General features: G+C 37.2%; 1 protein-coding gene across 1 annotated transcript; it reads left to right on the top strand.

Moving 5' to 3' along the window:
• The first annotated feature begins 9,276 nt into the window (after positions 1-9,276).
• TSHB (thyroid stimulating hormone, beta) lies at positions 9,277-11,568 on the top strand. Its single transcript, XM_010292443.1, has 3 exons — positions 9,277-9,365; positions 10,302-10,464; positions 11,242-11,568. Exons 2-3 carry the CDS (start codon positions 10,303-10,305, stop codon positions 11,482-11,484), a joined length of 405 nt encoding a protein of 134 aa, XP_010290745.1. The 5' UTR covers positions 9,277-9,365; position 10,302; the 3' UTR covers positions 11,485-11,568.
• The last annotated feature ends 3,197 nt before the right edge of the window (positions 11,569-14,765 follow it).

Here is a 14,765-nt window from a genome sequence, read left to right as displayed (position 1 = left end):
AATTAAAAAATGCCTAGTGCCCTAGCATTATTTGATTAGTACAACCACAGAGTATTATTCTTTCAGAGTTAGTACATTGTTGCATTTTTCTGTCATACTCAGTACGTTTAATACTACATTCATTTCCTTTATACCCATAGACTTTACAGATACATAACTACATCAGCCTGCAGAGCGTTTCCTACGTTTCATTCCCTATGCTATAAAAAGTCAGGAGACAAATTAACCCATTTTTAAATTTAGAAATAAGTATAACTACATAGAAAGCTGTTTCGAAAAGCAAAAAGTCTGGCATTAGAGATACTGGTTTTAAAGAAATTCAGTTTTGTTCTTTTGAATTCATGTTCTTTTTCTTAAGACATAATTCACAAGAGGATATTATTTAGTGCAAAAAATACTGAAGCTGGTAAAATGCCTGAAGTCATCTTGCTTTTTTGTACATTTTAAATGTTGTCAGAGCTGTCTTTTTAGACTGTTCTTTTTCAGTAGCTACTATTTCAGTATGTTAAAACAGTTTTGAAACTTTTAAAATTTAATTTTCAATAGAATTACTTCAGTTTAAAAAGATTTCACCTTCATAAGAAAAAATATGCACACGTTTTAAGATTGTAAAAACAATGTTAAGATGTCATTAAATTGTTTATCTGAAATGAAAAGTGTAGGACCAAATGTTGTTGCTTTATCTATTGGAACACAGATATAAATCACCAGGCAGCCTTTGTAAGGACTAACAGCTTCTGCCACATAAGCGTAAGAATAATTTAGAATTACATGTATTTCTGTGTTAATCCTTGCTTCATCTTAGTTTCACAACAACAACAAAAACCTGCTTCAGAGCCTAGGGATAACAAGAAAATTACAGGTACATCTTAAAATATCATGAAAAATCAAAATCCTGGATTCATCTGAAGTGGGTATCCAAACATGTAGTTCATTCTTTATGTGTAGCAGTTTTATGTGTAGGCTAGTACATTGGGTTCATATGCCTTATCTGTTAAGCAGTGATATTAACAGTCATTTTTTAATTGTTGTGTGTAACTGACAAATATTCTCCAAAGATCTGAAAGAATATACTGTGTTTTTCTGCATATCTGAAAATTGAATCTGTTAATGCAAGCATATTTTCTGAGAAGTTAGCGTGACTTTCCTGCTGGAAAGATATTTCATATGTTTGGGGAATATTGAGGTTTTATAATATATCTGCTTAAATAGTGTAAATTAGACAAAATTAAGAATAGAGAAGCTGCTAATAATACACAAATTCCAGATGTCTGTTCTTTCCAAGAAAGATTATTTTACCATAAGTAGTGTAAAATAATCCATTTAGACGTCTCCCAGATACATTACTTATGTTTTGATTGGGTACAGAGAATGTCATGCAAAGTCAGTTGTTACTCATTTTAGTTCTGGGTGTTACTTATATCTCTTAAGATACTTTGCAGGAAAAAGAAAATGCAGTGACCAGAAATGCAACATATATATGCAGTTCATCATTTATTTTAATAAGGGGTGGTGTTTTATACAAGATCCTGTAAATACCTGCCAAGGTTTGTTAATACATTTCAAGATGACATATTTCTAATTTTGATTGTTGCTGTTGTGGAAATCCTCAACAGATATGCAGACTTAACTCCTAAGCTAGTTACTGAGCAATCAAAAATAAAAATTCCATTTGTTTCTGAGTATAATGAGATTTTTACTAGTTGGTCTTCTCAGCTATGGCTCACATGTAGGTCCAATAATTATAATTTTGTAAACCTGAAGATTCAAATCCATGTCAAGCCTAGCCTATTCACATTCATAGCTTTGCTAATTCCAGAATATGTGATATTTGAATGCCTTACTATAAAAAATAGAATTTAAATGATTGTTCATTGAGACTTTACATGAAAAATAAATTGGTATCTGCCAAACATGATTTCCAGTATAGTGCCATACATACAGTATCTGACATTGTAGGAGAAGACATGAAAAGAAACTTAACTAGTATTTTTAATTCTTACTGCTTAACTATTGTAAGAGTTTCTGCTCGTCACAGTAAGTCTTGTAATTAAAATGTCTTGAAGGTGAAGAAATGTCTTTCAACTTGAACAGGTAAAAATTCAAGTCTGTACTGCCCACAGCTAGACTCAAATGGTAAGTAATCCATTAGGACCTCATTATTTTTCGGTACTGTCATGGCAGGGTTGTGAATCCATAGTGCATCATATAATTCTCCTGATATTATGCGTGTGTCATGGTATATTGTATAAATTGTCTGCAAATTACAAAAATACTGTTAGTACCACTACAGAAAGCTTACAAGAAATGTAATCAACTAGGAAGGATAAAAAAATCATATTTGCCTTATACTATGCTGGTTTCTGTGAATGGACTACATATTGTAAACAAAACTTAAAATATAAACAACTTTATATTAGGCATTAATCCGGTTTGCATAGGAAAAGCAAATGAAAATTAACAAATGCTTGTGCTTTGGCATGTGAATCCTTCAGGTAGCACACAATTCAAAAAAGTAAAAATCGAAAGCTACCAATTAGCTATTCACAGTAGCAAATATTGATGCTTCTATCTGTGGAATTTTATTAAAGTTTTAAAGGCTATATTCTGACATTGGCCATGATATTTATTATTGGCTAGTCCCATTTACTACAAGTAATGTTATATATATGCTTTATTTAAAAGTATTAGCAAGATAAGCTTATTTCTAAATGCCTTTTTCACAAGGTTTTAAAATGTGTATTAACCTGTGCCAATAAATGTAGTTGTCAATTTATCCATTAAAGATAATATTTCCTTTTTATTCAATGCTATTTCCAGTGAAATACATCATATATTTCTCAGACTTCTTTTTACTTTGGGTCTTTACTAATCAGTTTTAAGGAGGATGTGGTCTTCAGTGTCTGAGGTATAATATGTCTTCTGAGCAAGAATATAATTGATAATGACTGTGCAGATACCTATTTATTACTTCTTTCAACAGAGCAGCTGAGGACCTGCAGCTTCCAATGGGAAGCTTGTCAATATCAGGTTACCTAACTTAAAGCAAGCATTTGGAAATGTTGGTATATAGTATTACTTTCCTTATTGCTAACGTGGTTCTCCAGTTCCTTTTCTGTCAAATACTCCTTCAAGGAGGGTAAGCAATGCTCTGGCCTACCATGTCTGCTTGCTTTCTTCCTGTCATCCTTATTTACCATGTGTGTGCAACTTTTTTTTTTTTCTAAGGTAGATGCTCTTGCCTCTTCAACTTACCCCATTCACAGAATGGTATGTCCTAGTCCTTCAAACTTTTACATTGTCATCAAGTTTTTGATACAGCTTTTCATCTGTACTGTGGCTTCAACTTAAACAGGTCTGGCCCCAGCAATATGAGGAAATGTTGCTGTCCTATGTAGTGACACCTACCTGAAGCCTGGGTTCTATGATTTGGAGTCAGAGCTTCAAAGATGTTTACTGGTATGTATGGCTGTAAAAAGCTGATTGCTTGGTTTCAGTGTTTCTGATGTTGCTTGACTCACAGGTCTTTTAAATTATAAAAATGTAGGTGGCAAAGTAACAACCAACTTGAGCGTTGTGATATCTGAAGGCTCCTTAATGTGCTGAATACTGTTACATGCAACATGTGCCAGATGTGATGTGGTTAGTAAAGCAGAGGAACTGCTTCTATCCATTCTGATCCTTTTTGTATTCCAGCTGATGGCTGCATTTTGCACCTTGGTTTGATTGACTTTAGCTGAAATACTGGATGCTATAGAACTTGTTGCTATTGTTTTTCCAGATCCACTCTGTGTCTTTGTTTGTGTGGTCTCTTTTATAAGAAATACATAATCTTTGTCCTGAACAAAGTACCTTGCCATAAGGTAACAACAAGTGAAAAGGATTGGAAAATGTATAGGTTGAATTCTGTTTGTTATATTGTCTTACTTTTCTTGTTCAGCAACGGGTTTACTTGTCTTTGTTTAATCTGCTCTTTCCTTTTTTTCTGAGTTACCTTGGAAACAAATAATAGTTTTCTTCAAATTTACTTACTGGATAACTGAGTAGCCGTGGACCTGTAGACTGTAAAATGTAAATATTAAAAAAAGAGCTGATTCAATTTAAATACTTATTTTGGCCGTATGTTTAAATGCCTGATCTCAAATTTCTGGTGCAGATACTTGCTTTTAATTGAGAACTATTTTCTCTATATAATAAGTAATAACTTCCTAGTACATCTATTTGTTACAACAGCCTAAAAAAAGCAGAAGAGGAGGAAGCCGAAAAAGTTGAATTGAAAATTGTTTGAGGTCTGAGACGACAAATAATGAGCATTTACCTATACTGATGCTTGCCATGGATCTCTTGTAAAATATTCAAATGTCAAGTCAGTATCATTTGTCCATCATGGCTTTATTAAGCACAGGAAATTTCAAAATTATTAGCTTGTTATTTCATTAGTACAGAGTGTTGCGGGTTTACTCAAAAGTTGAATTGTTTGTTTGGTTATTTTTTTTAATATTGTCCTTAGTGTAACGACTGTATATCTTAGAAGAACAGAAATATCTAGCACTTTCCAAAGAAATGAAACCAAATACGAAGTAGTCTGTCATATGAGCTAAACAGCAAGTAGGATTATGAAGTACTTTTAGACCATAAATGGAGATTGCTGGCATATGATATGCAAGAAAGAGAATTGCTATTTTAATCTGTGGTTGATAGGAAATGTTGCAGTTAATCCTAGGAAAGAAAGAGAAGAGCAGTCATCTGTGAATCTATAAATTTAAGAGACGAGAGCTACATTTCAAACTATTACAAAGAGTCTTGCAATAGAGACAGATTAGCTTTGAAAATTCAGCAGCCACGGTCTGTTTAAATGCAAAACATGGCAAAACCACTTGTTTCTATGGCAGCATATTAGGATCTTATTTCCTTTTATCGGTGGAGGTCTGCAACAGAATGGGGTTGGAAATAATTCCTCTACCAGAATACGAATCTTTTAGAAATCTGATTGACTTTGTCTGTTTTTCATCAGCATAGCTTCTAATTCTCTGTTGTTTGCAAGCATGGACTTGTTTTTATTTTAATATCCACCTATATGCAGTGGAAACAAGAGTTACTTTGCTCTGTAAGTGAACGTATTCACAAGATCACGAAGTTTTCATTGTGTTGGACTACTAACAGGGAAGGAGTATGAATGATGTGTGATAACTTCTCATTGTTCCTACTTTTCTTTTAGGCATTGGTCAGTGACAGAGAATCCTATCAAGTTACTTTTACATATAAGATTCTGGTATGCACTGAATTTCTCTAGCCCATTACAGAGATTCCTGGGTAATGAACCCAAGAATCTTAGGATTACTAAATTCTGTTCACAGAGAACACTTAAAACACTTGTAGAACACTGGGGAAGGAGTGGCTGGAGAGCTGCCCAGCGGAAAAGGACCTGGGGGTGCTGGTTGACAGCTGGCTGAACATGAGCTGGCAGTGTGCCCAAGTGGCCAAGAAGGCCAACAGCATCCTGGTCTGTATCAGAAATAGTGTGGCCAGCAGGAGTAGGGAAGTGATTGTGCGCCTGTACTCGGCACTGGTGAGGCCGCACCTTGAATCCTGTGTTCAGTTTTGGGTCCCTCACTACGAGAAGGACATTGGGATGCTGGAGCATGTCCAGAGAAGGGCAACGAAGCTGGTGAGGGGTCTGGAGAACAAGTCTTATGAGGAGCAGCTGAGGGAGCTGGGGTTGTTCAGTCTGGAGAAGAGGAGGCTGAGGGGGAGACCTTATCGCTCTCTACAACTACCTGAAAGGGGGCTGTGGCAAGATGGGTGTTGGTCTTTTCTCCCTAGTAACTAGCAATAGAACGAGAGGAAATGGCCTCAAGTTGTACCAGGGGAGGTTTAACTAGATATTAGGAAAAATTTCTTTGCTGGGAGTGTGGTCAAGCATCAGAACAGGCTGCCCAGGGAGGTGGCGGAGTCACCATCACTGGAAGTATTCAAAAAACGTGTAGACGTGGCACTTCAGGACATGGTTTAGTGGGCATGGTGGTGTTGGGTTGATGGTTGGACTTCATGATCCTAAAGGTTTTTTCTAACCTTAATGATTCTGTGAACATCAGCATACTGTCTTTTGCTTAATGAAAGTGTAAAATAACTGATGTCAGTGAATGGATTGTTTTAGTTAACAGAAAGGTTAAATATAAATAATTAACAGTGTCACTGTCTGTTCCAGAACAGGGTTACAAAGCTGGTGGCTGTAAAAGTACATTAAAAATTTCTAGCATGGAATAGTCTGCGGGTCAGCAAGGGGGCAACCAAAGAAATGGATCCGTAAGCATCAGACTTTTAACTATGGGTTTTAGGAAACTGTATGTAAGAAGCTTTGGGTGCTTATAGATTGCCACACTGGACTTTGTTGTCCTGCCACAGTCTTTTGTCTTTCTGCTCCAGGTAGGTGGTGGGATCTCACTCCCTTTAAGTGTTCAGAGAGGTCAGTAGTGAATGAACTCTATGGTCATACTGAGAAAGACAATCAAGGAAGAGGTTTTTTTTTCTACCAGCTTAATAGTTTGTGTAAATTACTGAAGAGATGTGAATGTGTGTATCACTCTGGTGATGTTTAGTGCATATATGACAGATGGGCATGCCAACGTGATGCCAGCAAAGAGGTGGTAGCCTAGAGGTTCTGTGTCCATATCACTGTGGAGCTAACCTGAGTAAGAGCAGCAGTAGTTACATTAGTTTCAAGGTCCACTCAGACTAATTTATTGTGCTTCCAGATAAATGAATTTTCATTCTTAATACTTGGTCAGATATTTATGTAATGCCTTGCAGTGCATTCAGAGGCTTGGTTAAAAAGTTGCAGTGGATAAATGCACTGCTGAAATTATACTGTCTGCTCCAGTGACTAAAAATTCCCAACATTCAGCATACACCACATTGGACTCTGCCTAATAGCTCTAAATCTTTGTAACAGTAGGGCTCTGGACAGATGGAACCAAGGACACTGCATCTATGTAGTTGCCTTAACAACAAAATTTGTAATCACCTCAGAGAATGAAACTAGGTTTGCGTGGCATGACCTGTTTTATGTAACACCATCTTGGCAGGCATTAATTATGTTCTCATCTGTTATTTCTTTATTGCTCAAATCCTGTATCAATTTTCTGTTATATTACCTGATTCATCAGGGATAGTTGTCAGGCTAGCTGGTTGAGAGTTACCTGGGTCAACATTATCTTTTTAAATATTGGCATAATATTAGCACTTTATGTTTTGAAATTTCCCCAGTATTCCAAGACTTGTTGAAATTAGCATTAGCTAGCTAGAGATGTTGATTTTTAAATATTTATTCCTTATATAATCTAATAATTTTTGTTGCAAATGTGTATGTTGGTTGTTCAGCCACTACATTTTCAAATGTATGTGTACTTACTGAAGACTTTGCACTTACTGTGCATCAACGGCTTATCTTCATCTAGTAATGTCTCTTGACATTACTGTTGGCCTCTGTCCTGACAGAAGTTTATTTCCTAGTCTCCAGCTTCCTGTGCGAGTTTTATATGTTTTCTCACTTCTAACAGTGGTGGTTGTTTGTTTACCTTTTTTTTTTTTCATTGCTATAGTTTTTATTGTTGCATTCTCTTTTTTATCTTCACTATGATAGACTTCCAAGCGTTGTTATAATCTTTTTCTTTGCTATTGATGTTTGCAGACAACATCTCCCTAAATTCTCTTAAAGCAAATTCTTAATCCTTTTTTACCCTAATCTGAATTCTGTTCCCCACCTCCACCAGTTACACCCACTTTTTTCAAATCCGAGAAATTAGCACTTTAAAGCAGCAAAGGATATATATACACACATACACATTCTCTACATATAGGCGTATCTGTGTGTATACTTACATAGCCTATATGTTTAACTGCATTTAAAATATGTCAGAAAAATAGAGTTAAATAACGTATTGGAGCAGTAGCAAAGTAAGTGTTATACCTCTGTTGCTAAGTGTAGATGGACAGATGTTATTGAGAGTACAATTAATGCTCTGTTCACGTCCGTAAGCCAGAGGGAGTTCTGTTTAATTCATGAGAAGTTATATGCTAGAAATTAACCCATAAATAAAGACTCCATGAAAACAGAAAGCATTTGGCTAGTCCTAATAGAACAAGAACTCTGTTAATCCAAAAAAATCCTTGGAGAATTAGTCCAGGACACAAAGCTATGTGCAGCAGTCTGAAACCACGGGAAAAGGAGGCAATATTATTCAGGGATTAGCTAAACACCAATTGGGACTGACTGGATCACTCCTCTGACAGCCCAAAGTGACCATGTCTACCAGCTCAATCTTTATCATATTATGGCTATGTAAATCAAGATTGTGGTTGACCTGCATAAGACATACATCACATCAAAGTCCAAATGGCAGTTAGGTGATTATCTGAAAGGGTAGGTGTTAACAGAGCTGCAGTGAACAAGCAGAGTGAGAAGGCTGGCTGGACGCTGGTGAAGCCATAGAGGACAGTGGCTTTGTGTTGAATCAATGCAAGACATGCATGCTGACTTGACTGTTTCTTACTTTTGCTTCTCCCAGGTGTTCCACAAAGCTCTAAACACAAGTGTGTTTTCCCTCATCTGAGGACATCTCAGTTTCACTGGTGTTGGTGCAAGATTTTGCTTCTCTTTGTGCTACAAAGAGTGGTTTCTTAAAAGCTTTTCCCTTATTGATCAGTATTTCAGAGTGAATTGCTTGTTCCTTCAGTATTTGCTCAGTAGGTCCAAGGCCAGATTCTCAGCATGTTTTGTTTGAGTAGGTAAGTCAGGCTGTACCTATCCACCCACACTGTAGACCATACTGCTTTGAGATTTGTTACTTTATGCGTATAGCACTTCATCTCTCGGTTTTGTCTGCCTTGTAATGAGCAAACTGAGTGAATGAGACTTCATTAAACTTCTGCAAAACACAGGTGTAGAATTAGTCATATGTGATTCAGGATGACTCCACTTCCATGCAAGCCGTCCTGTCATGATGTTGCTGTCCTATGTAGCAATTAAATTAATCAATAATAACTTTTTTAAAGCAGTGGTTTATTTAAAAGCCTGAGAAGAGAATTACTTAAAATGATTAGATTTCCAGCTCCAGTTTCCAGGTTAGGATATTATGGACACATTTGTTCCTATCACATTTGCTTTGTGGTTCAGTATGAATTTTCAATAGATGACTTTGCGATAAGAAAGCACCAATTCAGATGCAATTATATAAACAGTAAGATCAGCCTGGAATTAGCCTGGAGAGTATAAAGCGCACACAGTGCTTGTGCTGGATCACTGCCTCTCCCAGCTCAAGGCAGAATCAGGTTCCTGTAATAGGGAAGAATTCAGCTGACACGAGGTTGGTCTTTCCAGACTTGCATTGTTGAAGCTATAGGGTAAACCAGACTGTGTAATGAGTGGCTTTTGCTATGGGAAACTGACAGCTGGGAGAGACTAGAGGGTGATGTCCATATGTTTGTAGACACTGTCATTTAAAGTTTGTAGTTTAGGGGCTATAGAGTACACCCTGGAATTGTCTCGGAGCTAATCAAAGCTTTGTTCTCAGGATCCCCCAGCAGGTCTGAGAAATGAGGTCGGCAAAACAGACAAAGTGGGGATTCATTGGTTTGAACTCTTTGCTGATGTTCTTTATTGTAATTTGCTTGAATCTATTATTTAATTCATGGCAGCGTTCCCATTTCATCATGCCTCTAAGCCAACTGGAAAGTAAAAAATACAGCGGTATGCCTGATATGCACAGCTGTTTCTTTTTCTCTCTTGAACATTTTATAAGGTGCTTTCTTCAGAAAATTATTTTTAAACCAGTGAGATTATTTTAGCATCTCTGGTTAGTTCTAGAGCTCATGTTCTCTCACATATGTCACATTTTCAAATCCTTTAACTCCTGTTATTTTTCTGTGTCAGCATTTTATCACTCATTAGTGAAAAGTTCCATGTAATATGCGTTAGTGGGGAAAAAGTGAATTTGTTATTTGTTAATGGCCTGTTTACCCTTCTTTTCTGTTTAGTGGTTAGTACTATTTCAATTAAAGGTCTGAGATTGGAAAGAAATTGTCAGGCTGTAGCTAAAGAAGTTAAGATTACTTTTAGTCTGTGACTATCATAACTGTTCTTGTCAAATTGATATAATCGTAGAATCTTTGGGTTGAAAGGGACCTTTTAAGGTTATCTAGCCCAACTCCCCTGCAATGAGAAAATTCTGAGACAAGGGCTGGAAAGTACATCGAATTTTACTTAGGGTTTGCTTTGTTTTTTTTCCCCCCTCCCCATCTAGCATGAGTCCATTCTTTGTGATGTCTCTCCTCTTTGGCCTGACTTTCGGTCAAACAGCATCACTTTGTGCTCCTTCTGAGTATATAATCCATGTGGAAAAAAGGGAATGTGCCTACTGCCTGGCCATCAACACCACCATCTGCGCTGGATTTTGCATGACTCGGGTACAAGGCATTATTCTTTTCTGGGCAGTTGTTTCTATAATGGCCATCACTGCAAAACAAGTGCCTGTTCTCACTGGAAAATTGTGTGTAAATGATCCAGGTCTAATAGTGTTTGTCACAGACAGAAAAATTGCACTATCACCATGTTTTCAAGTTAGCTTTTTGCAAAGGTTTGGATGAGAAATGCCAAGCCTCCGCAACTATGGAGTTTATAACATTGGTGGCATAGCAGAGAACTGACTGCTGCTGTCACTGCAGAGCCTCTATAGTCAGTTTGTGGGGTCAGGATAGAACAGGTGAGAAGCAGATTATATTTTGTTGCTCTTATGTAATGTAAATGACTTAGGTAGCTTCTCCTCCCACTACTGTTGTTCTCCACAGCTACTTGTCATATCTCACATGTAGGCATGCCAAACCCTATACTTAAGCTTCACTGTTCAACATAGCATTTTAAGTTCCACCTTGGTCAGCAGGTAGCCAATACAGATTACAAAGCACTGTTAGCACTCTGAGCCAAGCAGATTAGTTAAGACCATAAAAACAAGGTGAACGTATCTATGGGGGTAGAGAGCACATAGATTCAAAATTACAGATCTGAAAAGAAGTATGCTGAAAATATTGGTGCCAGTCTAAGTGTAAAGAGGTTTGCTTTCTGCACGTTTGAAAAATGTCAGAAAAACGTCTCGAATGTCAGTTTGAGAAAATGTCAAAGAAATTCTGACACTCATGTATGCTTCAGTAAAACAATGCATTTCTTTTTTTTTTTTTTCTTTGTAGGACAGCAATGGCAAGAAGCTGCTACTCAAAAGTGCTCTGTCCCAGAACGTGTGCACATATAAAGAGATGTTGTATCAAACAGCACTGATTCCAGGCTGTCCTCATCACACCATTCCTTACTATTCCTACCCTGTGGCTGTGAGCTGCAAGTGTGGTAAATGTAACACTGATTATAGTGACTGTGTTCATGAGAAGGTTAGGACAAACTATTGCACTAAACCACAGAAGCTCTGTAACATGTAAGCTTCCAACAGAATGTGGTCGAAATGTACCTCTCTGCTCACAACTAAACATAAATAAAAGTGTATTTCATAACAGGTTTGCAAAGTGGTGTGCACAAAGCTTTATTCTAAAAAATGTATCACTAGTTACTTCCATTAACTGGATATTCAGTGACATGCACAAAAGCAGAATCATAGGACTGCAGGTTTGTATTTAGAGCCCACCTGTAATTTACTTTGTGTAAATGAGAAATGACTATGTGTATGTATAAGCCTTGGCTCATAAATCCCAGGTATTTTGTGAAGAGATGCCCAGAGACAAAACATTTGATATATCTCAAAATTAAAAAAAGGCAATGCATACTCTTAGTACTGAACATTTTCATTTAGATTTTGACATGTACTTACAGCCTTCATATTCGCAATGGCACTTTTCCATATATGTAATACTAGTTTTTTTGAGAACACCAACTTCAGTGTAGTCAACCAGGACTAAGCACATACAGTTTGCTTATCTACACTATAGATCATCACTGTTGTCCAGACCTGTGTTCATTAGGCACACTTCTTCATGCCTGCACTAGTGGAGTAAGCCTCTCTTTTCTATCTTTTCTACTGAAGTACATTGTTAGTAAAACGTCTCTATGAACACTGAAGAGACGCTTCAAATCTTGCTACTCTCTTCTCCAGAAAGGGAGTGTAATACCATCAAGCTTTAAAATGAAACTTGGAAAAAACCTTCCCACCTTGTGAGAGGCAACCTGAGCTGAGCCCCACCCTGTGTGCTGAACATGCATAGGTGAGAAGTGCAGACCCAGGAAAAAGGAAATAAATGTAAACTAACAAATGTTTCCTTTCCACTGAGATGCCCTCCCTGCACCGCCAAGTGCTATTGTTTCATTACACCTGATGACTCTGTGGCAAGCTGTGACTGTACTAAACCTGAGACCAAGACTGTACTAGACCTGAGACCAAGAGCTAGTTTCCACCTGGTTTAAATGATTACAAAACAAAGGAGAATTGCTTATAGAATCCAGTGAGAGAGTTGCAAAGTTTGTTTCTCACCTCTATTACCTACAACAGGAGTGATAAAATCACAGTTTGATTAAATTGTCCCTGCTCAAGCAAGTGTGATGTCTGCTCATCCAGGAGTACTGTAGATAGGAGAGCAAGGCTACAGTGAAGGCATGAACAGGGCTGACGACAAATAAAATTCTCCATGCTTCCTTGACTGAGGAACAGCACTACCATTCTGCGTACCTTTGCAAATGCAGCCAGGAAAAAAAAAAAAAGTCTATAAATAAATTAAATGGTAGTAAAAGGAGTTTTAGCAATCTGTAACTATAAAAAGTATTTCAGAGGTAAAAAAAAAAATCTCTGTGCACTTTTTTTTTAGATGCACTAAAAGTTCAAAACCCCATTAAATATACAGTAACATGTTAAATCACTACCAAAAGCTTTGTCTCTTCACACCTTCCCAGCCATACATTTTGACTTGTAAAGTGGGTTACTTCATTGTAGCTCTCTTAGTTGTTCAGTGATTGCAAATGTGTCTTCACGAAAAGACACTTACTTTTAAAGTGGAGTATTAAATGGAACAGTTTTACCCAGGGGTTCACATTAGGAAAGAACCATTCATGCTCTTACAGTTATCCAGGCAGAGATTTGCTTTATTTCGGCCAGTAACAGACCCAAACAACCCCTAGAGGAAGATGAAGATCAACTTGTTATGCCCAGCTTGAACCACCAACTATACTCAAAGATTGCCATTGTGCCCATGGAGGATAAACCTGCTGATAACCCTCAGACACCCAGCTGTTTGCATAGATTTTTTCTTTGTCTGTCTGTTTACTTTTGCTTCCAGCAAAACCAGAAGGCAGCAAAAACCAGTGACACACCTACTAACATACTCCTACTTTTGTTGGTATTAACATAAAGTTCCAGTTTTGTGTGGGAGGGACATTGAATACATCTGCTGTACATTATTTGACCTTTTAAATTCTCTTGTGTGTTACTGTAAGCATCAGTATTTCTTCTTGGGAAAAGCCTCATGGTGCTGATAAGTGCCAGTTAGACCTTAAAACTGTTTGTTTATCTTCCCAAGAATTTTGCTTGATTGCTTTTTTATGGAGCAGCATGAGGTGCCATTCCATAGTTAAGCCCAGAGTCAAGCAGGGAACTGTTGTCAAGAGCTCATTTTAAGGGTTGACTGTTAACAGCATCCAGAGTCAACTACATAACCAGTTAGGAAAAATCAATAGGACAGGGTGCTTTTTTTTTTTTTTTTAAATTTTATAATCTCCTATACTATTCTGTGTGCAAACAATGGAAAGTAGATGACAGAAAAAGGAACGGTCCTAAGAGCAGCATATGTTAAGTTTATACAGCATTCCATAGTTAACAGATGAAAAGCATTAGACAGAAAATAAGAAATGTCCAGTCTTGGCAAAATGGCCCTAGGACTCTTGTAAAGTCTTTTAATGGCCTCTGTGTGCACAAACCCAGTTGATAAGAGTGTGCCATTCTTCTGAGCACAGCAGATTTGACGTTACACACTTTAGTTAGCAGTGGGGTGATATTTACAAACTTTCAACCAGGTATTGAACAGCAGACCTTACAGGGTACTGTGATGCTGAAATGAAGCAGAAAGTAACTTCTTTCCTTATGTTTTCTCCTAAAAATCCAGTTCTTGCTCTTTCTCATCCCTCATTAAGGATGATGCTGGAATATTTTATGTTCTTGCCACCATCCATAGCAGTATCTCCATTCACTCATGCAATTTCCTTTGAAAAGTAGCAGTTACTAACCTGTACCTCGCAGAGGTTAGGTACTAGCACTGAAGACATCAGTGATCCACTCCCCACCCTTTCTCATCTCAAGAATTCTCTCTACCCCGCCCTCCCTTCCAGGACCCATGTGCTATGTACAAAAAATGACCTATACTGAATATAGCCCTTAAGCAATCAAAGGTACAACCTGAAACAATGCCAACTGCCACACTTAGACCCTTCAAGTTTTACATAAAATTGTAAAAGTTAATTTTTAGCAGAAACATCAAATAATTAGTATTTAGAAATAGCTACTCAAACCAAACACATACTCTAAATAAATATTAATGATAAATAAATATTCAATTGTCCACTCTTCTAGCATCCTGTAACTGAGTTTTCAGTATCTCCATGGGAAAGGTGAAAATGACCTGGCATGTTTCAGCACCAAGGTCCCACCACCATCTCTTTACAAAGAATAGGACCTTCCTAACATAGAAGGAAAAAAGATTATGAAATGGTAATATTATTCTTC

This window comes from Phaethon lepturus, unplaced genomic scaffold (assembly GCF_000687285.1).
Source record: "Phaethon lepturus isolate BGI_N335 unplaced genomic scaffold, ASM68728v1 scaffold44948, whole genome shotgun sequence".
Classification (NCBI taxonomy): domain Eukaryota; kingdom Metazoa; phylum Chordata; class Aves; order Phaethontiformes; family Phaethontidae; genus Phaethon; species Phaethon lepturus.
This window is presented reverse-complemented; position numbering and strand designations above follow the sequence as displayed.